General features: G+C 44.4%; 1 protein-coding gene across 9 annotated transcripts in view; it reads left to right on the top strand.

Moving 5' to 3' along the window:
- The window catches only part of EPN2 (epsin 2), a 96,940-nt gene that overhangs the window by 28,986 nt on the left and 44,627 nt on the right, over window positions 1-23,327 (top strand). For 7 of the 9 annotated variants that reach the window (XM_089656020.1, XM_089656021.1, XM_089656016.1 and 4 more), the window contains exons 2-3: window positions 7,346-8,179; window positions 14,450-14,470. In XM_089656020.1, the coding sequence (XP_089512146.1) occupies window positions 7,582-8,179; window positions 14,450-14,470 (619 nt within the window). In that variant the 5' untranslated portion in view covers window positions 7,346-7,581. The remainder of the gene's footprint in view (window positions 1-7,345; window positions 8,180-14,449; window positions 14,471-23,327) is intronic. The other 2 variants (XM_089656017.1, XM_089656022.1) reach the window with 1 other exon arrangement.

The raw sequence follows: 23,327 nt of genomic DNA on the forward strand, positions 1-23,327 counted from the left end.
ATCTGTATCCGAAATAGATACAAACAGATACAATGTTGCAATCGCTACACTTTTCAATGTCAACTATAATAACGGAGCTCTCTGCAGGGACAGAAGTAATACTCCGCTATTGTATTTGCCGGCCGTAGACGTATGACAGGAAGTGTGTTAGGCATCGTTCACACATGGGCAGAAACAAGTGTTTTTGTCCGGGTTTCTACAACGCACAAAACAAATTCCTAAAACGTGCATTGTGCTTGTAGTGCGATTATTCCTTAATGGCACCCCTAACGTGGGTAACAGCCGCATGTTTTCTGTGTGACAAAATGTGTGAAAAACATGCAACGCAAAACACGCTTCCCTCATATCTAAAATTTGGTACATGAACTTCTTTTAGCATGTTTTTGGATGAATGGGGCCACTCCACAGACATGCTAAAAAATGCAACTCAGTAGCATTGCTTAAGGACAGGGCCTAATGCAGGCCATAGACGGGTCGTTTATCGGTCGAAAAACAAAAAATCGGTCGTTCTGTTGCCACCAATGCTTACGAAAATCGGCCGGTTTTCGTAGATTTTCCAGAATGACCAATAAAAGAAACGAGAAAGGAACCGCGAAAATCGGCCGACGACATTGCCCACTAACGGTGCGAATATCGGCCGATTATTCTTTCGGACGAAAATTCGGCCGCAAAACGACCCGTCTATGGCCTGCATTACTGGCAGGATTACTTGGTGAAGATAAATGAAAATAAACCTATGAAAGAAAAGTCATGCAGCCACCACATCTAAGGCCATGCATGTGGGGCATACTACGGCGAATGCCCGTGCCAGGCCGTTTTCACCCACACGAGGATGCAAAGGTGCTCTGTGGAAGCAGTCGAATTAATGTCAGTTGGATGCAGCGGCTGCATGGACATTGCTCCCATTTTGACAGCCGTATGAGTACATGTCCCCAAACTCACACTGTCTATGAATAGGGCAGTGCACCAGCACCAATGTCAGATAGGGAGCTGTGGCTGTTTCCATGCAGCTGTTGCTTTCCAACTGACTTCAATGGGACCATCTGCATGAGGATGCAGGGAACACCTATGCATCCCCGTGTAGGTGAATGCAGCTTCGCATGGCTTACATTGTACTATACCCTGTGTGGATGAGGCCTCAGGACAGATAAACTGCATTTTATTATAGCCAAAACTTTATAGTCTTACAATCTGCCCCAAAGTTAAACAACAGTTTATTCAAATATGGAGGCTCAGCATAACATGTGCCTGTTATCTAGGGTACAAAAACAGCCTGCATAGGACCATATATTCATCAAAACATGTTCACATTTGCACAACTCCTTCCAGGAGCCAATCCATTACTTGCATCAGGGCTGAGGGCTGTTGAGAAGACTACCGAGGCAGGGTGTTGTGATGTTTTCAGGCAGCTATGTACAGCACCATGCTGGGCCCTTCCCACAAGCAGGGGCGTATTCACCACAAGGCATTTGCCTAGGGCTGCATTTTTCAGGGGGAGCCCTGGAAGAAGAGATGGAAGAAAGGACACACGCGGCATGGGGACCAGGTGGGAACCGAGAGTGACTGCGGACTGCTTGACAGTGTATGTAGAGCCTGACTCTTGTTCCTGGGGATGTCCGGAGCTGTGAAAGTGAGTGTCTTTCTCTCTCTTGCCGGGGGGGCAGCTAGTGTATGGGGGGGCCATGGTAGTGGAAGGCTCTCTCGGTTGGGGGGACAGGGGTGTTTTTGGTCAGTGTCAATCTCTGTCTGTGGGGGAAGGGGGGTGGTGGTGGCCAATTTTTGTGTTGCCTAGGGCAGCAGAAAACCTAAATACACCACTGCCCACAAATCATGATCCACCTGCATTGCATAGAGAAGCACAGAGCCCTTGTGATGACATTGCTGGGTATGATATAAGGTATGCAATGAAATGGAAAGGTTTTCTTAAAAATACAGTTTAATTAACGTGCTGAGGAGGGGAGAGGGAGAAACCAAGAAGGCAAAGTATTAGCAGATTAAATGTCAGATTGTGTATGGCACAAAAGGATGTTTCTTTCACATTGACATAACTATGAAAGAGTGATAATCTTCCCAGCTGTGCTGATCTACAGCAAAGTCCAACCTTGCTATGCAGCCAGGCCTATGTGACAAAGCCCTGCATTTGGCTCTCATGCATCTATCTTTGGTTACACGTTTTTTCCTCTGGAATGTGTGGTCAGTGTGTTTATTTATTTGGTTATTGTTCACAGTGTCAGGAAGTACCTGGACCTGCGAACGGCTTGTTTTAAAAAGACTCAGGATCTTAACATGGGGCTGAGAAACAATGTATAGAGAGCTGAAACCAGCTCAGGAAACCCAAATGCAAACTGATTGTCATACAAAGGCAGACGTTAGAAAGGTGCTGTTGGGATACTGCAGCTCTAGATTCTCTGTGAACTATATTTTATTTTGGATTGTTGGATTAAAGGGGAGGTCCATCAGAAGTGATAACTGGATTATAGGTGGAGCCTCCTGGACTGAGTCGGCTCCTGGGTTCTTATATGTTTTGTATTTTCTTATAGTGGGATTTCCCTCCCATAATCCCCTGACTCTGCTCCTGTCCTCCTGGGAGGTTCAGGGTGTTTCCACACCTTTGTGTGTCCCAGCTCCTCCACTGACATTCTCCATAATGTAAACACAAAATCCAGCAGGGTAGGTGGAAAGACCTCATAATGGGCACAGCAGGCATGCAGAGCTGGGGATTTACCAATGGAATCCTAAGAGATAAAAGAGATTGTAAAGCCGGCTATACTTGGATCAAAATCTGGCCTGTTCAGCAGGGACCTTTGCAATTTCAATCCATGTGTGGCCACTGTGGTGAAACAAAAGTCAACCTACCGACTTCTGTTCAACCAACCTGTCTGTATTTTTTTGCTCAATCAGCACCACAGGCGATAGACTGCAACGCTGCTCTGTGTATTCTGATGGTCGGGGAGTCTCCCCGCTGTCAGAATACAAAGACAGAGCAGGATGATTCCCCCATTCACCTAAAATGTGTGGATGAGGGAATTGAATCAGTTTCTTTTGTTCAACCCACCAGTATGTGGTTAGATGACTTAAGTCTGCAGCATTTGCCAAAAACTGAAATGGTAGTTTTGGGTGGACTTTCTCTTTAACCTCCCTGGCGGTATTCCCGAGTGTAGCTCAGGGTAAAGTTTCAGTACCACAAGCGGTAACCCCGAGCTACATTAGGGAATACCATGCGGCGCTGCTCCGCGATCCCTCGATCACTTACCTTGTCCTGAACTCCCGCGATGTCCCCCCGGCAATGTAATCCGGCCGATGCTGGCATCTGTCTTCTGGGTTCCGTCCCCAGCGAGCGTCGGGAGGTACGGGGGACGGAACGGCGGGAAATTTGAAAATGACAAAAAGTGACATTCACTAAAATCACATAGTATAACATTCCTGTATCAAACCATTTCACATACATTTTGTCCCGAGTGCTTTGTCCGGCGCCCTGCCTGTATTTTTACTGTTCTTTCTGCCTGGAAACTGAGAAACGTCCATGGCGTCCAAAAAGCGTCCCTTTAGGTCAAAAGCGGTTTTAGATCAGCTAGAGAACAGCGATAGTAAATCAGAACCACTTGCAGAATTGAGTGATAATGATTCGTGGGGGAAATTCCTCATCAGACACTGAAAACGATTCTGCGACTTTGCTCAGCGATGTGCGAACTTGGGGCTCTATTTCAAATTTCAGTGTTTTTGGTTTGATTATATTATTGAATTAAATTTATTATTATTTTATTATTATTTTTTATGATTATTTATTAAGTTATAATTTATGATTTCGTTTTTCACGTTTTATCCTACCCGGGATGTTTACTAGACTCTTGTTCGGACAGATTTCAGTGAGTTTTTCCTAAAAATGACAGGCCTACAATAAAAAAAATACATATTTCCATGCAAAAAAATGTACCGCTTTGAGCACAGAAATATGGACATAATCAGACCGCTAGGGAGGTTAAAGCCAGCCATACATGGATGAAATTTTGGCTAGCCCAGTAGGAACTGGCCAAATTTCGATCCATTTATGGGGACAGTGGTTGTACAGAAGTCGACCTATTGATAGGGCTGCAGGAGTGGATTGATTTGTTCTGACTAAGCACTAGGAAAACGTGAAAGGAATTCAATTTTCCTTTTTCCCCCACTGCTGTTTGATGTTTTCTGTGTTCGGACTTTGACAATAAAGCCCATAAGGAGTGCAGCCATCCAGAGCAGTTTCTTATATTTAGTATGTGTGGCTGGTGAGCCGGGTTTGCTCCCTTGCAAAGTGGCGGAACAGAGAGTGATACTGAGAGAGGAGCACAAATACCTGGAGCGGTATGAGTTTATGAATAAGAAATGTGACATACTTCCCCTATTTGATGCACACGGCTTTTCTGTGCAGCAAAGTTCTCTTACTGAAAATGATACAACTGTACAAATAATAATGACTACAAAAGAAATAAACAGTCAATACTGCAGTGTTTCCTCACCTGGCGGTTAGTGAATTAATGCCTACTTACATTGATGGCTAGTGGAAAAGTGCCCCTTTACACTGGTGGTCAGTGGACAAGGACCCCCTTACATTGTTGGTGGGTGGAGAAAGACCCTGTTACATTGGTGGCTGCGGTGAAGGACACCCTTACATTGGTAGTCAGTGGAGTAGAACATTGGAGGACAGTGGACTATTATATTGGAGGTCAGAGAGTAGGATTTTTTTAAATTGGTGGTAAGTGGAGTAGCTTTCTATTACATTGGTGGTCAGTGGAGTAGAATTCTGTTACATTGGTGGTCAGTGGAGTAGGATTCTTTTACAGTGGTGGTCAGTGGAGTAGGATTCTGTTGCATTGGAGGTCAGAGGAGTAAGATTGTTTTACATTGGTGGTAAGTGGAGTAGGACTTTGTTACATTGGTTTTAAGTGGAGTAGGGTTTTGTTAATTGGTGGTCAGTGGAGTAGGATTCTATTACAGTGGTGGTCAGTGGAGTAGGATTCTATTACAGTGGGGGTCAGTGGAGTAGGATTCTATTACAGTGGTGGTCAGTGGAGTAGGATTCTATTACAGTGGTGGTCAGTGGAGTAGGATTCTATTACAGTGGTGGTCAGGGGAGAAGGATTCTATTACAGTGGTGGTCAGTGGAGTAGGATTCTATTACAGTGGTGGTCAGTGGAGTAGGATTCTATTACAGTGGTGGTCAGTAGAGTAGGATTCTATTACAGTGGAGGTCAGAGGAGTAGGATTCTGTTACATTGGTGGTCAGTGGAGTAGGATTCTATTACAGTGGTGGTCAGTGGAGTAGGATTCTGTTACATTGTTGGTCAGCAGAGTAGGATTCTATTACAGTGGTGGTCAGTGGAGAAGGATTCTATTACAGTGGTGGTCAGTGGAGTAGGATTCTGTTACATTGTTGGTCAGCAGAGTAGGATTCTATTACAGTGGTGGTCAGTGGAGAAGGATTCTATTACATTGGTGGTCAGTGGAGTAGGATTCTATTACAGTGGTGGTCAGTGGAGTAGGATTCTATTACAGTGGTGGTCAGTGGAGAAGGATTCTATTACAGTGGTGGTCAGTGGAGTAGGATTCTATTACATTGGGGGTCAGTAGAGTAGGATTCTATTACAGTGGAGGTCAGAGGAGTAGGATTCTGTTACATTGGTGGTCAGTAGAGTAGGATTCTATTACAGTGGTGGTCAGTGGAGTAGGATTCTGTTACATTGTTGGTCAGTAGAGTAGGATTCTGTTACATTGTTGGTCAGTAGAGTAGGATTCTATTACAGTGGTGGTCAGTAGAGTAGGATTCTATTACAGTGGTGGTCAGTGGAGTAGGAATCTATTACAGTGGTGGTCAGTAGAGTAGGATTCTATTACAGTGGTGGTCAGTGGAGAAGGATTCTATTACAGTGGTGGTAAGTGGAGTAGGATTCTGTTACATTGGTGTTAAGTGGAGTAGGGTTTTGTTACATTGGTGGCCAGTGGAGTAGGATTCTATTACAGTGGTGGTCAGTTGAGTAGGACCCTTTTAGACTGGAGGTCACTGAAGACTGCTCCTCACTTTCGAGGTCAGTAAAAAATATGCCCCATTACAGATTGCTGAGAAAGGTAATTGGTGTATTTGGCTAATTATCTGAGAGGCAAAAACTGCTCAGTGCTCAAGGGACCCCTAGCAACCTCTGGAGGAACCCTAAGTTGATAAACACTGCTATGGGAAAATAACATTAGTTGGCCCCTAGGGTGTAGATTATGGCATTCAAAGCCGTAGGTCCTGGCTCATATGAAGTACTGGCCAGTAAGTGCACTCTCCTTGGACAAGGGTGAGTAGGCAGGTCTTATCCTCAGGAGTAGGGCTTATCCATCAAGTCAAGGCCTTAGTAAAATGGTAGCTAAACCCGACCATAGATGGTTCAAATCCCAGCCGGTTCAGCAGGGACTGGCTGAGACTTGAACCATGTATGGGTAGGCTGAATGTGCCCAAGTTTATCGATCCATCAACTTGTGTACAACAAGCCTGCCAGATTTTACATGTGATTATTGCTAGTGGCTGTTATAGCCCCTAGAAATAATCACTGTCTCGGTGGGGTGTGGGGGGGGGGGGGAGGGGGAGTTTCCCTGTCAACACTGTCTGTGTTAATGGGGGAATTGCGCAAATTACTTTCCTGCAACTTGTAGTTGCAGGAAATAAATTTGTTCTGTCTATGACCTGCCTAAGGTGTGCACAGAAGGGGCTTTTGTGACTAATAGCAGGTTACTGGTAATATAAATATGTTTAATACCAAAACTTCATAACTGTGTTGCTTTTGTCCCCACAGAGGAGGTTTCTTCCCACTCCCTGCCCTATAAATACAACAGGGAGTATGTGAAAATCTCTGGAAAGCAATAGAAAAAAAAAACATGTTTGACAATTGTCACCATTTTCTAGCAAGTACTGCTTCTCTACCAAGGCTGATGTGAGCTACAATATGCAAGGCTAGCAGCTCGGTCCATGCTAATTCCAGTTTGAGACATGTGGGATGATTTCCTAAAGCTAGAGAGTGCAAACTCTGGTGCAGCTACGCCTGATAGCCAAACTGCTTCTACTTGCAGCTTGTAAAAATTGAGCATTAACAAAAAAAAAAAATTAAAGCTGACTGACTTCTATGCAGAGCTGCACCAAATTTTGCACTCTAGTTTTAGTAAATCAACTCAATTGAGGCCTGGAGTGTGCAACAGTGGCAAATAGCAAAATCTAAAACAACTGACTGGCGCACAAGGGCAACAGGGGAATTTTGTATGCTGGATGTGCCATTTTATTATATTTCTGTGGAAATAATACACTGACTGATCATTTCCTATTTTTTTCTCTTTTTAGCTCGTAGGGTCTCAAAATGTACGAGGGTTGAGGAGATGCTTTTACAGAAAATTGAATCACGCTCCTTCCCATGTGTGGTCCCATGCAATTCATTTTTAAAAGGATTTACTACTCTACCTTTACTACTACCTTTTAATGTGAGGACATTGCGGCCGTGGATTTTTATGGCTGTGTTATGATTTAGACTATTTTTTTTTTACTGTGGATTTTTTAAAACATTTTTAAACCATACAAAAATGACCACCTCATCTATTCGGAGGCAGATGAAAAACATTGTAAATAATTATTCAGAAGCCGAAATTAAAGTCAGGGAAGCCACCTCCAATGACCCATGGGGTCCTTCTAGCTCCCTCATGACGGAAATCGCTGACTTGACCTACAACGTGGTGGCTTTTTCTGAAATCATGAGTATGATCTGGAAGAGACTCAATGATCACGGGAAGAACTGGAGGCATGTTTACAAAGCTTTGACCTTGTTGGACTATCTCATCAAGACTGGCTCTGAAAGGGTGTCTCACCAGTGCAAGGAGAACATCTTCGCCATACAGACTCTAAAGGACTTCCAGTACATCGACCGGGACGGCAAAGACCAGGGGATTAATGTACGGGAAAAGTCTAAACAGTTGGTGAGCCTTTTGAAGGACGATGAGAGGTTGAAAGGAGAGAGAGCCCAGGCACTTAAGACCAAAGAGCGTATGGCACAGGTGGCCACCGGGGTGGGGAGCAACAACCAGATCAGCTTTGGCCGAGGATCTAGTCAACCTAACCTGTCCACGAGTTACTCAGAGCAGGACTACGGAAAGTCAGGTGGATCTCCAGCATCATACCATGGATGTAAGTAGATATCTAACTATGGAGACTAGGTCTAATTCTAGCCAAAACATTGTATTTTTTTTTAGGATGAAGCCGGGGGGGTTTGGGAGTGTTAGAACCTGAGTCAGGCTTGAGATGGAAAATACCGACAAAAACGCATCTTTGTAAAATAGGGAAGGGTTAGAATTTGACGATATTTTTATTGCAGCCTGTCCCGCTGACAACCTCTCCTCCAATTTGTTGCCGTGTTGTCACAGGGACAGAAATTGAGGGAAGATCTCCCTAGTGAGGTGGTCAGTGGAGAAGTGACCCCTATCATTGTTGGTCAATGGAGAAGTGACCTCTTACATTGGTGGTCAGTGGAGAAATCACCCTTTATATTGGTAGTAAATGAAGAAGTTACCGCTTACGATGGTGGTGAGTGGATAAATCACCCCTTATATTGGTAGTAAATGGAGAAGTTACCCCTTACGATGGTGGTGAGTGGAGGAGTCACCTCTACATTGGTGGTCAGTGGAGAAGTCACTCCTTACATTGGTGGTCAATGGAGAAGTCGCCCCTTACACTGGTGGTCAGTGGATAAGTCACCCCTTATATTGGTAGTAAATGGAGAAGTTACCCCTTACGATGGTGGTGAGTGAAGGAGTCACCTCTACATTGGTGGTCAGTGGAAAAGTCACTCCTTAGATTGGTGGTCAGTGGAGAAGTCACCCCTTACACTAGTGGTCAGTGGATAAGTCACCCCTTATATTGGTGGTAAGTGCAGAAGTTACCCCTTACGATGGTGGTGAGTGGAGGCGTCACCTCTACATTGGTGGTCAGTGGAGAAGTCACTCCTTACATTGGTGGTCAGTTGAGAAGTCACCACTTACATTGGTGATTAGTGGAGAAGTCACCCCTTACATTAGTGGTCAGTGGATGTCACCCATTACACTGGTGGTCTGTGGAGAAGTGACCCCTATTATTGGTAGTCAATGGAGAAGAGACCCCCTAAATTGGTGGTCAGTAGAGAAGTGAGCCCTTACATTGGTGGTCAGTGGAGAAGTGAAAACTTACATAGGAGGTCACTGTAGGTAGGAGATTAATTCCCCATTGCTCACTGCTAAAGGAACCCCCACTTTCACTTTGGTGAAAGGTTTCAGTCAGCAGTCTCGGGGCTTTTAGAAATCTATACAAAGGAGACTTTGAGATAAATTACAGGCATAAAATACGTGTAGTTGTAGTTGAAATGATTGGTCTGATAACAGGGTCTCTTTAAAAAGTCAGTTCACTCAAAGCTGATATTTTTATAGTAGGCTGGGATGGGCTAAATCATTCACTGTCATGTCTTTTGAGGACTGTGAACATCACTCTGTTGATCCTTCCAGAACTCTAGTAAGCTGGTAATTTCCTGGGTCACACTGTTACCAGTTAGCATTGTTTCCAGCAATTTCTATGCACTACAAAACACCCCCACTGTATGTTATAGGAAAGAGAAAGAGGGTGTGTTGTGTAGCCCCGTCACAGGGTGACAATGTTGCTCCTCCATAGATACAGTACGTTGATTGAGTGTTGTCACTCTTAAGACAGGAAGTATGTGACTGGCAAAGATCCTAAAGGAAAAAGTAGACTGAAACCTAATGCAGCCACAACATCTAAGACCCAGTAAATTGCAATATAATACATTTTTGTTCTTGGGCTTACATTCACTTGAATCCCTGTTGTGATTCCACTCTACTCTTGAACACACTGTGGGAATATTGAGCTTGCCAGGTACACAGCGTCTCTGACAGTGTTATTTTTAGACAGATGTCACAAGTTCCTACGTGTCCTTCTAAGTTGTGTTTTTTTAGAAACAGCCACTTATCTTTCAAGTCAATCTAACATACAGTACGCCTTGGTGCTGTCACTCTGCATTGTTCTGTGATAAACATGTGTCCTACGTTGTCAGCAAAGGGATCCTTGTATTATTTTTTTAGGGATAGTCTATTATTTATTTTATTATTGAACAGCTTGAACTTTGGTGCAAATGTATTTTATATAATCTGGACATATTTACTAAAAGACTAAGACGAACGCTAAAGCCTATGAGATTATTAGGCCTAAACCTTGAAAATATTTATTATGCTTCATACAGTGTTTATGGAGAAATGTGCTATAGGTTATTATTAGTTTTACTGCTATTCTATGTACTATTATTAGAGCAGAGTAATGCCCTTTTTGTATTGTTTTACCACTACTACATCAAAGGAATAACTCACAGATCTGAATGCTATCTCTCACACACACCAGCAGTAAATCAGTATTGACAGTGTGTGATATTTAGGCCTTGATCCATTGTAATCCACCATCCATATAAGGGGTCCATAATTAAGCCCTGTTGTGGGTGAAACATGTTGGGGGTACAGCTTTGGGTGGGACTGAGCACCATTGCAGTAAACCTTGGCTGGAATTGATTGTCTTCAGTGTGAATGGTGGATTACAGTGGAGTAAGAGCGGATTCTAAGGCTACGTTCACACGTAGGCGTCAGACAGGCGTTTGGGAACGCTTCTCAAACACCTATGAAAATTCTGCACATGGCAGCACACAGGGCTGTTCACACTGAAGCGTTAGCGTTGCGGCAAAACTGACTCCTCGTGTTGAGTCAGGAGGAGTTGAAGCCTCCCATTAAAGTCTATGGTGCCGATCCTCAAACGCCTGGCAGGCATTTGCGGGGCGTTTATACCATTTAACTTCATTATAGGCGTTTGTGGTACGGTTGTAACGCTCAAAAGTGCACATAGGGCGTTTGAGGGGCGTTAAAAAGCTTCCCAAATGCCTGTCTACCGCCTGTTAAACGCTATAGGGGTGTTTGGCAAGAGTTAGAAATAAGTCAAGTGTGAACGAGCCCTAAGTCCTTGGCACCCGGCTGATTGCAGCAAATCGAGGAGGACACAGGATGGTCTGTGAGTGGTGAAAGGGTTTGGGTTCGTCTGACATTTAGGCCTCCTTCACATGGGCCATTTTGGGACAGTGGCAATAATCAGCAGACTCTTGCAGCCAGAATCACGGGTGGTTACATTTGGCTGCAGCAAATCGTACTGGGTGATTGAATGATGACAATGGCCTTGACTACCTGCTGGTAAATGCACATGGAGAGGTTACCTGCGTGTAGGGATGGATGATTGCTGCTAAACACAGAGAGATGTCATAGATTTGTACAGGCTGGGTGGTCACCGCTGTTCCCCATCTTCCCAACCTAAGAATCTGCTAATTTATGCTGCTGGAATCAGGTGTATGCCCTAATCGCTTGTGTGAAGGAGGCCTTAGGGTCCATTTATATCTTTGCGTTGCTCTTACGCACATATCAAGTTATGACAATGCAGGGTAAATGCAGTGTGGTGCCATTGAGCTTGAATGACACCCCATTGCACTGAGCCAACACACATGCTTTGCAGTATGTTGTGTTACACATCTAATTTTATGGACACTTTGATGTATTGGCAGTCCGTTATTGTTAACGAGTTATAAATGCATGTGCATTGGTGTACAGCAAAAATAAAAACTCTGGAATGCAATGCTAAAGAATAAATGTAGATGAACGCAAAGCTGTGTATAATAATAAGTGCATTTTTACTGTGCAAGTCATCTTCTTACCATTTAAAGAGAACCTGTCTCAAATGTAGGTTTCACTGAATAAATGTTATTAATGTATTTGAGCTTTACTGAAGGTCTCGGTTTTTTGCTGCACACGTTGAGTGCGGCTGAGCCCCGCATCCCTCCTGCAGCCCAGCTTTGCCTTCTACAACCTATAATAATGTCATGTTGCTTGAACTCCATCATCCAACAAGCAGGCAGGAGGTGTGTCCTGACCCAGTTCTCTGGACTGAGTTGTGCTCCTGCAGCAATAGCTACAAAGACCTGGCTGTTATCTTGGAACCTAACCTGGATCATAAGACCAGCTAAACAGAATTACAAATGCTTTGACAACTAAAAACAGTTCACAAATACATCTTTCCACTGTGTATTTAGTTGCTGCCCCACAGTTCATCTATGAATCCAGGTCCATGGTAAAAGTTGCATGAGAGAGGTATGTAAAACAGATCAAAGTTATCTGAGGGCAGCACCATCCCTTTAATGAAACGAAAGTCAGCAAATGAACAGCTGCTCTTCATCGTTATCTGTAGCATAGACACTCATCTAATCTCCCATTTCTATAAGTGTGACAATGCACAAGGCCAGAGCTCCACCCTCCATCATTATCGCCCCCTAATCCAATTTAGCCTCTTTTGAAATGGAGAATGGCATTCTGCCTCCTGACTTTCAAAATCCAAACTAATTATCCCTTGAAGTCGCAGAGTGTTAAAAGCTTACTTGATTTTGTTTTGCATGGCTGAAGGATAGGAACAAAGTGGCTTGTATTTGCAGATTGTGATGCAGCTCTGATTGCATTCGTTTGCAACTAAATGCTACCCGTTGCATCTTTGTTGCAGATTTGATTTTATAATGTGAACAGATATCGGTGCAACTCACAAATGTTTTGTCCTGATCTTCTTTAAAGTGAACCTTATCTTTGCCAATGCAAGACAAAGCAACATGTTTAAAGAGGAACTTTACATATATTTTTTAAATTGCTAAAGGGTAAGGTTTTCTCTTTTTTTTTGTTTTTAGCAGAAGAGACTTTGAATGTCTTTTCTGCTACAGAAAAAACACAAAACCCTGTAAGATGTCAGGAATGCAGCCAGGGATGTCATTGCTGCATGAATGCACAGGAATTACATCAGAAACAGTCAGTTATGCAGGCCATAGACGGGTCGTTTATCGGCCGCATTTTCGTTCGCATGAAATATCGGCCGATAATCACACCGTTTGTGGGGCCAGCCCGTCGGCCATTTTTCACGGATCTCCTCATTTATTTTTATCGATCATGCTGGAAAATCCCTGAAAAATTGCCATTTTTCGTGGACATTGGTGGCAGCATCGGCAACGGGGCCGACCGATTTTTCGTTTATCGGACGACAATTCGGCCAATAAACGGCCCCCATCTGTGGCCTGCCTTAGTGGGAGATCAGTGATCAGAAGAAGTGGCTTCGATCTGATTGGGTGTAACTCAATAATGAGCTGCCTTAAAACATGGCATGATAAGGCGTGTGTTAAAGAGGAACTTCAATTTGATTCTTTTTTTTTCTTCATCAGCAGCTACAAAAACTGTAGCTGCTGACTTAAAAATGGGGTACTTACTAGTGCTTGGGGTCCAGCACTGTCTTCATGTTAGCTGGTTCTTCTTTCCCCTGCAGGTCCCTGGCGCCGCCATCTTGGATACAGGAGCCGATTGTGGCTTCTAGAGGAAGCACAGCCGGCTTCCCATTGCACAGACGTGAGCTTATACAACACTTAGTGAATGGTCCTGCAGTGTCCTGGGGCAAGTGATGAGTCCTGGGAGGCTTCGAGAGGGGAGGTGGCAGGACAAGGCATGTCATCCCCGTCTAGATGAGAAATGTGGAACAGGGAGTGGGTACCAATAAAAATCAGTACTCACTCCCCCCTTACCCCACAAAGACCTGTAACTCAGTAGAGAGAGTGCGAATCAGAACTTGACTTTTTTTTGTGAAGTTCCGCTTTAAATGCGCTTCACTGGATCTCCCAGGTGTAGATAATGTAAACAGAAAAAAAGGAGCTCCCGCTGCATTTTAGGAATTATGTTTTTATACCTGGTTCATACCTGTCAGGCTTTTTTCAAAAAGGCTGCTTCATGTCTGTCAGTTCTTTTCAGCAGGTCCTGTGATCCAGCCACCCCTGCCAGACAGCACAGTCTGATTGGTGATTCACTTTACAGAGGAAAACAAAAACAGATGTTGGTGAATCTTTTTAGCAGCTGATAATTTGTCAGCAAATGTTTAATGAATCTTGGATGATATTTGATGTAGTAAGTAGACCCTTCTGACTAATAATGTCATGGATAGGTTGCATACTTTCAAAATGCATAGGGATATGATTTCTTTGCTGATATAAACTAACAAAAATCACGTGGAGATCATAGAAAAGTGTTGTAGAGGTTGAATACTGGATATCTACCAGCTGGTAAGACTGATCAAACAGAATGATGGTGTTGCCTATAGCAGCCGCATTTTCTTGCCTTGTTTAAAAATGGCCGCTGTTATGTGGCTGTTGCAGGAGGCACAGACACTGACCTTTGCACTGAGTGCTGATAAGTGATCACCATCATATTGACCTGTAATGGAAACACTTTGGTTTGTGTGAAAATATCCAGGATGTATGGTATACATTATTACTAAAATAACATGCATGGTTGTGTTTTATCTTGCCTCCAGTTATGTGTGATGTCCTCACAGGTGAGTGTATTATCTCAGGCATGGCAATTTGCACGGTTTGCATGGCTGGATGGGTCTATTAGTGCCAGATGACACCACCAGACACCCCAAGCTGGCCGCCCCTTTAGAGACACCATAGGCTGTGCTGCATTTCTTTAGATGATTGCTTCTGTTTTCCTGTGAAATAAGATGGCGATGGAGGTGTCTAGTCCTGCTTTTCGCCCCTACTCCTTCGGTATAAACATGCACACTTCAGTGATCTAACCATACATGTTTATGTGGGTATCTGTATAAAGATAAGGTCACATGGTGCAGGTATGGTCCAACCACCCTACAATGTCTATGGTAGGAATGGGCTCGGCCCAGGAGAGCTGCATGGTACATTCCTATAGGCCAGCAGTGAACAGAATAAGATTCAGAGCCTGTGAATGCCTACATGAATGGGTGACTGTCCCGAGGCTGGCCCACTCTGCATCTATTGTGGTCATATCATGTGACTCCTCCACAGCCATCCCTATCATCGACACACACAGGGGCGGACTGACCATTTGGATACTCGGGCACTGCCCGAGGGCCCGGGGTCAGTAGGGGGCCCCATGAGATGCCCCTGGTACCTTTTCATAGGCTTTTTTGAGTTTGGGCAAGGACACAGGGGCCCCATGATCCCCTATTGCCCGGGGGCCCCAAGAGTTGTCAGTCCGCCCCTGGACACACACATTCCCTGCTTATATATATGGGCTGTTTAAAATGCACCTGTCAGATGATATGAGGAGGAGGTAAATATACCCGGCCACATGCTTAACCAATTGACCACATTATGAAAAATCATAGACACTGTGTCCATGACAGCTAAATGAGACACTGTGGTAGGAACCTTTACTAAAGGAAAACCCCCATTAAAAAAAAATACCCAGGCTACCGTTACTGACCGGTATGTTTGAAAATGCTAATTGCCTGGCTTTCGTGCCTACTCAGTGCTTTCGGCACTTTTTAAGTCCATGACTTTGAAAAAGTATACAGATCAGGAATTCTGACTTCCCCAGTTTTGTTCCAGCCAAGCAGATAGCATTTTTAGAAGGAGTTCAGCCTCTGTACTTCACTTATGCAGGCCATAGACGGGTCGTTTATCGGCCGAATTTTCATCCGCACGAAAAATCGGCCGATACTCACGCCGATAGTGGGGCCAGCCCGTCGGCCGTTTTTTGTGGATCTCCTCATTTTTATCGGTCATGCTGGAAAGTCCGCGAAAAACGGTTATTTTTTGGGGACATGGGTGGCAGAATCGGCAACGGGGCAGACTGATTTTTCGTTTATCGGCCAAAAATTTGGCCGATAAACGGCCTGTCTATGGCCTGCCTTAGTGCAGGTTTTCTTTCTTTGCCAGGGTTACCTTCTTTATGACGCTTCCAGGGTCTATGACACCATAATCTGCTCTAGATGAAGGGTCTGGAAAACCCAGTATCTCAAAATTGCTGCTCGTGGGCTTGACCTAGTCAACAATATAAACGGTTAGCTGCAGACCTGACCAGGCCATGAAATTATGGAGGAAATAAAGTGATCAAAACCTTTCTCAATGACTGCCGCCCTTTCCAAAATAAGTAGGCTCTAGAAGAGTCTGAAGGATGTCTGTGTCAGCCTCCTCCGGTTCTCCCCATTGACTTAAAACACAAACTCTCAGCAGAACTCAGCATCTGTGTTTATGTGGACACGGCTCTGAATAATTTCCCAGGGTGGTCAGATCGTACGGTTACGCCTATTTTCCCAGTGAAGTCCTTGGGTGGCTATATGGTGACAATATGGGGTGACTGTATTAGAAAAGCATTTCCCTCTTTTCCCTTTTCTGAAGGTTTTATTGTGGAAAGGTGTCATTACACAACCTTGCAGAACATCCCATTCTTTCCTCCTGTATCATAATGCCATACCTCCTTTATAGACAGAGGTATAGGGGGATCTGGAATGAAGATGGATTGTCAGAGAGTTCTGTGATCCTCCACACCATGTTATTAAATGCTAAATGGCGGTTTTTGTTTGTCAAACCTGTCCCACGACCTTACCTTCCAATTCTGCCATTGTAACGACACTGTATGACAAACCTTGCCACAGACATCAAGAGTTTTTCCATTCTGCCCTGCAGGTGAATGAGAAAAATCAGTAGATTCCTCCATCCATGCTAAGCAGCTTGGGTGAAGGAATCTCCCATGCTGGCTATTGTATTTTAACAGATGCTGATCCAGCGGCTGTCAGAGTACTGGAATAGTGAATGCTTCTGATTGGATGCAGTCACTGTTTAGCTGAGAATTTTCTGCCTGGCTCCTTCACTTTTCAGAATGAAGTACTTCAAACCGGGTGGTGCCAAAGGGGCCACCCACTGCTCGAGTTTCCTCTTAATTCTGCCATGGCAACAGGATGCTGTATGACAAACCTAACTCCCCTACAGCCAAATTTCCTCATTCTGCCATGGCAACAGGATGCTGTATGACAAACCTAACTCCCCTACAGCCAAATTTCCTCATTCTGGCATGGCAACAGGAAGCTGTATGTCAAACCTGACTCTCCCACAACCTAACTTCCTCATTTTGCCATGGCAACAGGAAGCTGTATGACAAACCTAACTTTCCCACACATAACTTCCTCATTTTGCCATGGCAACAGGAAGCTGTATGACAAACCACACTCTCCCACAACCTAACTTCCTCATTCTGCCATGGCAACAGGAATCTGAATGGCAAACCTAACTCTCCCACAGCCTAATTTCCTCATTCTGCCATGGCAACAGGCAGCTGTATAACAAACCAAACTTTCCCACAACCTAACGCCCTCATTCTGCCACGGCAACAGGAAGCTGAATGACAAACCAAACTCTCCCACAACTTAAATTCCTCATTCTGCCATGGCAACAGGAAGCTGTATGACAAACATAACTCCCCCCACAACCTAACCTTCTAATTCTGCAGTGGTAACAGGAAACAGAGTAGGCCGTAGACAAGACATGCATTTCTAATGCACTACAACCTTCATCCCGATAAGAACCAAGTACATTGTAGACTCCCCCAACCCTCCTCCTTGAAAATTGCACAGGGGCTTGCTCTCCCATCTTTCTGTTCATGGAAATGGGATACTGCAAAGCAGGCCAGTAAAATATTATGCTTTGTAAATTTGATTTGTATAGTATATATCATTTTATTTGATTTTGCTACCTGCTCTTTCCCTTTGTCCCAGCAGCACTGCATGGCGTACTTTACCAGAATGGATAATACTGAAATGTTTTACCAAGCTTAGACAGATGTATGTGTATATAAAGGAACCGTGTACGGGGGAATAGGCTCCTGCTATTGGTCACTAACTTGCTCCAATTTTATTTCCTGCCCTAGATTCAAATGAATGGGCTCCTGTGCCTGCGCGCTCAAATATGAACCTAGACTAAGGTCTCTTGCACACATATTAATTTACTGATGTTTATGCACAGGATGTTGGTGGCAGAAAGGTCCTGAGAAACAAAATATGTTCCACAAAGATCTTGGCACGACGCAACTGTTGCGCAATACCACCGCCAAATGTGACCCATTCAAGTGAATGGAGCCATGCTGCAATCACAACATTTTCAGTGTTAAAACTGGTGCTGAGGAGGTGACGTATTACCTCCTCACCATCTGTCAAATGCCTCTGAAAAGCAATCCACTGATCATGTCACTTTTCAGAAGGGTGGCTGCAGCATTTGAGAATGAGCCCTTAGACGAAAACGCACGAGTTCAGAGCCATAAAAAAAACTTAGGCTGGCCATACACTATACAATTTTCTGTCCAATTTCCTTTAGATTTACCTTCAACTATGTAGTTCAAGATCCTGCCTAATTGGATACAATTGAAAGTGTTGTTAGGTTTGACCTCCTATTATATGGTTTTTGGTAAATCTAAACCAAAAATCTCAAGAGAATTGTATAATGTATGGCCAGCCTTACAAGGCTATAAATACAGTGTTTTTTCCACCTGTGTAAAAGGCCTATGGATATCCAAAGCACACAGGAACAGATTCAGAGAAGTGGTGTTCCTTAGAAAGTGGACCCTATAGATTCAATCAGGCAGTATATGAACTGGGAGGTGGGGTTGGTCTAGGGAAGATATATGGGTAAAGGGTAGGGGGCACACCCAACTTATAGATGGACGACTGCCTCAAAGTAAGGAGGGGGGATATATGAAATCCAGGGGCACCATGTCCTCAGATAGTTTTATTTTTAAGAGAGAGGGTCTCTACACTAAAGTGAAGCTTGTCTTGGGATTCTAACTTGGAGATGCAGACAGAGGAATGTACAGCAGAGGAGTGGAAGTAAAGCTTACTATGCACATACCAAGGCCAGTGGGGCACATTGTAGCAGGCCTCCCTTCCTCTGTATGCTGGATTTCCTCTCTGCCTACACATTAAACCCCCAATGTACCCAAAACATCCCAGAAAATCTCTGATGGCTGCTACACAGACTGCTTCCATTGTATGCTAACATCAGGACACCTGGTCAAAAAGTCACAGTGAGTGACAGTTTGTTTTCTGATTGGCTGTTACTGTATACTGTTGCTTTTTGCACCAATGAGGCTTTGTTCTGGGGAAATGTATGCCACAGATCCGAAAAACTTTTCTTCAGCTGAGTATACACATGCAGTTGTTTTCGTTCAAACAGAAGGATGAATGAAGAAAAAAAAAAGGTAGATCACTAGTGATGTGGATGCAGGGATCACCCCTATTGCGCTATTGTATTCTGATGGGGACTCCCCCCCCCCCTCCCAGTTCACACTGATTTACGCTTGCAGCGTAGGCTGCAGGCACTGCTCGAATGCTGGTTTTCTAGCATGGCTGTTCAACAGAAGCCGATTGTCAGAGAACACATGGACTGAAAGTTTGTTGGTTCCGGATGAACTGGCCAACTTATGGTACCTGTGTACCCGGCTTAATTCACACTTCCCATCCGATACAATCATAGAAGCTGGGTTATGCCAGAGAGTAATGGCTTATTCACACTAGTGCAATCCACATTTGGATCTGACAGGTGATCAGGAGGCATTATATCCGCAGTTGCAGTGAGCTTGCCAAGTGGCCCCATTCGCTCGAATGGGTTGCATTCGTGAGGTGCTATGCGCTGTGAAAGTGACAGGGATATAATTCCTGTCATAGCCATGGCATGTGTACATTCCCAGCTGCTTCTGCAGCTAAAGGAACAGTGGTTTGGAGGAGTGGGGGGGGGGGGGGGGGTGTTAAAAGTGCTGCTCAACCCCCTCAACCGCTAGTGTGATTGAGCCCAAAATGAAAGAGTGAAACAAAAAATAAAATACATCTAAAGTAATGTTATTTATGTACGCCTTCTATGGAGATGCACTGATAGTGTTGATTGTATGTACTACAAATTGGGCCTGTAAGGATCTGAATGCTTGTGCTGGAACTTGTTGGTTTTTTTTACTTAAAGTGTTACTAAACCCCGGACCCTGCATTCACTATATCTGGTCTCCCCGGACCCTGCATTCACTATATCTGGTCTCCCCGGACCCTGCATTCACTATATCTGGTCTCCCCGGACCCTGCATTCACTATATCTGGTCTCCCCGGACCCTGCATTCACTATATCTGGTCTCCCAGGACCCTGCATTCACTATATCTGGTCTCCCAGGACCCTGCATTCACTATATCTGGTCTCCCCGGACCCTGCATTCACTATATCTGGTCTCCTGGACCCTGCATTCACTATATCTGGTCTCCTGGACCCCGCATTCACTATATCCGGTCTCCCCGGACCCTGCATTCACTATATCTGGTCTCTCAGGACCCTGCATTCACTATATCCGGTCTCCCCGGACCCTGCATTCACTATATCCGGTCTCCCCGGACCCTGCATTCACTATATCTGGTCTCCCCGGACTCTGCATTCACTATATCTGGTCTCCCCAGACCCTGCATTCACTATATCTGGTCTCCCCAGACCCTGCATTCACTATATCCGCTCTCCCTGGACCCTGCATTCACTATATCTGGTCTCCCCAGACCCTGCATTCACTATATCTGGTCTCCCCGGACTCTGCATTCACTATATCTGATCTCCTGGACCCTGCATTCACTATATCTGGTCTCCCCAGACCCTGCATTCACTATATCCGGTCTCCCTGGACCCTGCATTCACTCAATCCGGTCTCCCGGACCCTGCATTCACTATATCTGATCTCCCGGACTCTGCATTCACTATATCTGATCTCCCAGACCCTGCATTCACTATATCTGATCTCCCGGACCCTGCATTCACTATATCCGGTCTCCCCGGACCCTGCATTCACTATATCTGGTCTCCCCAGACCCAGCATTCACTATATCTGGTCTCCCCGAACCCGGCATTCACTATATCCGCTCTCCCTGGACCCTGCATTCACTATATCCGGTCTCCCTGGACCCTGCATTCACTATATCTGGTCTCCCGGACCCTGCATTCACTATATCTGGTCTCCCCGGACTCTGCATTCACTATATCTGGTCTCCCCAGACCCTGCATTCACTATATCTGGTCTCCCCAGACCCTGCATTCACTATATCCGCTCTCCCTGGACCCTGCATTCACTATATCTGGTCTCCCCGGACTCTGCATTCACTATATCTGATCTCCTGGACCCTGCATTCACTATATCTGGTCTCCCCGGACTCTGCATTCACTATATCTGGTCTCCCCAGACCCTGCATTCACTATATCCGCTCTCCCTGGACCCTGCATTCACTATATCCGCTCTCCCTGGACCCTGCATTCACTATATCTGATCTCCCGGACTCTGCATTCACTATATCTGATCTCCCAGACCCTGCATTCACTATATCTGCTCTCCCGGACCCTGCATTCACTATATCCGGTCTCCCCGGACCCTGCATTCACTATATCCGGTCTCCCCGGACCCTGCATTCACTATATCTGATCTCCCGGACCCTGCATTCACTATATCCGGTTGTTATTGGGTTCAATATAAGAAAGTCAAAACTTGCACAATTTCAGGGTGATCTGGTGGCAGATCGGTGGTAAGGAGAGTGTGGATGTCTGGGGTGTCTTTTGTAGGGACAGCCTAATACTTTAGCATGAGCAAGGCACATACTTTAAGTGTATCTAAAGTGCTTTTTTTTTTAAAAAAAAACAAAAACAACAATTTAGGTTTTGGATAGTTAGGGCCCATCCACACAGTGCATTATTTAACACATGACCATTGAATGTGCGTATTTACATGTTTTAAGTGCTTTGCAGCAATTGCAGCAATTCCCGCACCTGTAACCACTCGCAGTCAAAACACGCTGCTGTTTGAAAACGCTCTGGGCTGTCATTCACTCTGAATGACACCCCAATGCATCGAAAAATGAAGTGCGTTTGCAGGTGCGGAAACCGCAGGGAAATAGCTTGGTGCAAAATCAATGGCACTCGAAAATCTCTACCAGCACTTCCATTGGTTCTCACAGAATCCCTGCCAGGACCAGCGCATTTTAAAACAATGCTGGGTGGGTCCTCTGACCCAGAGGGGTATTTAGCCCTGGATTACACTGTGCTGACTGGTTGCAAGTGTGGGAATCGCATATGTTCCAGCAATCACAGCCAAATAGCACTGCTCTTACGAGACGCGCGGGGCTGTTCTTTTTGCGGTTGCGTTTTTAAAAAGGCGCATGCACCTTTTTTCTTACGGAGAACGCAGGCGCGACAGCTCTTTCAAACGAATGGGCTGCCATGTCAGCACAAATGCGGGTGGCATGACCTTTACAAGTGTGAACCAGGGCTTGAGCATCAGTCCTGGAAGTGGCTGGTTCTGTGTCTTTTTTGCCAGTTACCCTGTTTGTGTAAAAACGTGATATTATACTTCCGATTGCAAGTTTCATTATTGATCTGACTTCTGTTGTGTTTGTCTCCTGCCTGGACCCAACTTCAACCTTTATTGCTGCCTGCTGTGACCTGACTATTCTTTTGTGGATCCCTTGGTAGGGTGATCCTGGGGTCGTGACATGGTACCAGCACACATACCCATCTCCACCATTGGGAGCTGTGGTAAAAGTAGACTGGTTCTTAGACTCCCCGTCTCGCGGGAGCCTGCATCACCCACTAGGGGGTGTAGCCTTTCCCACATGGAAGAAAAATATATTTAAAATACATTTTAAAAAATTCTTCCCAAATATATTGACATATATTTGAAATACTACAAATATTTTTTACAGATATATATTTTTTAAATATATTCTTCAGATTGTTTTTTAACATATAAATAAGTAATTTTAACATATATTTTTACATATATTTGTAAATGCATTCCAAAAATGCAGATTTGTATTTTTAAAGACATACAGTATATTTTGAATAGTATTTTAAAAAATATTTTTCATATATTTTGTAGTAAAAATGTATTTCAACATGCAGTGTGTATATATATATATATATATATATATATACACGGTGATACTTGAACAAAAATGAGCTGTTTGGTCGAGGTGCGAGTATATATATATATAAATATACTCGCACCTCGACCAAACATCTAATTTTTGTTCAAGTATCACCGTATTGTACACCTTAAAAACAACCACACCATCTTTTTCAGCCTGTGTTTCTTTTGAGGTTGCCTGTGGGTTTTTCTTTGAATCCCGGACAATTCTTATGTCAGTTATGGCTGCAATCTTTCCTGAACAAAAATGAGCTGTTTGGTCGAAGTGCCTGAAAGAAGATTTTACTGCACCAGTGCCACAAAAAAGCCCGGTTACAATATGCCTGACAACACCTTGACATGCCTAACCGGGCCTTTTTGTGTCATTGATGCAGTAAAGGCTTCTTTCTGGCACCTCCACCACGCAGCTCATTTTTGTTCAAGTGTCATCATATTGTGCTCCTTCAAAA

Source organism: Staurois parvus, unplaced genomic scaffold (assembly GCF_062004578.1).
Source record: "Staurois parvus isolate SC_StPar_1 unplaced genomic scaffold, SC_StPar_1.0 ptg000882l, whole genome shotgun sequence".
In the NCBI taxonomy this organism is placed as follows: Eukaryota; Metazoa; Chordata; class Amphibia; order Anura; family Ranidae; genus Staurois; species Staurois parvus.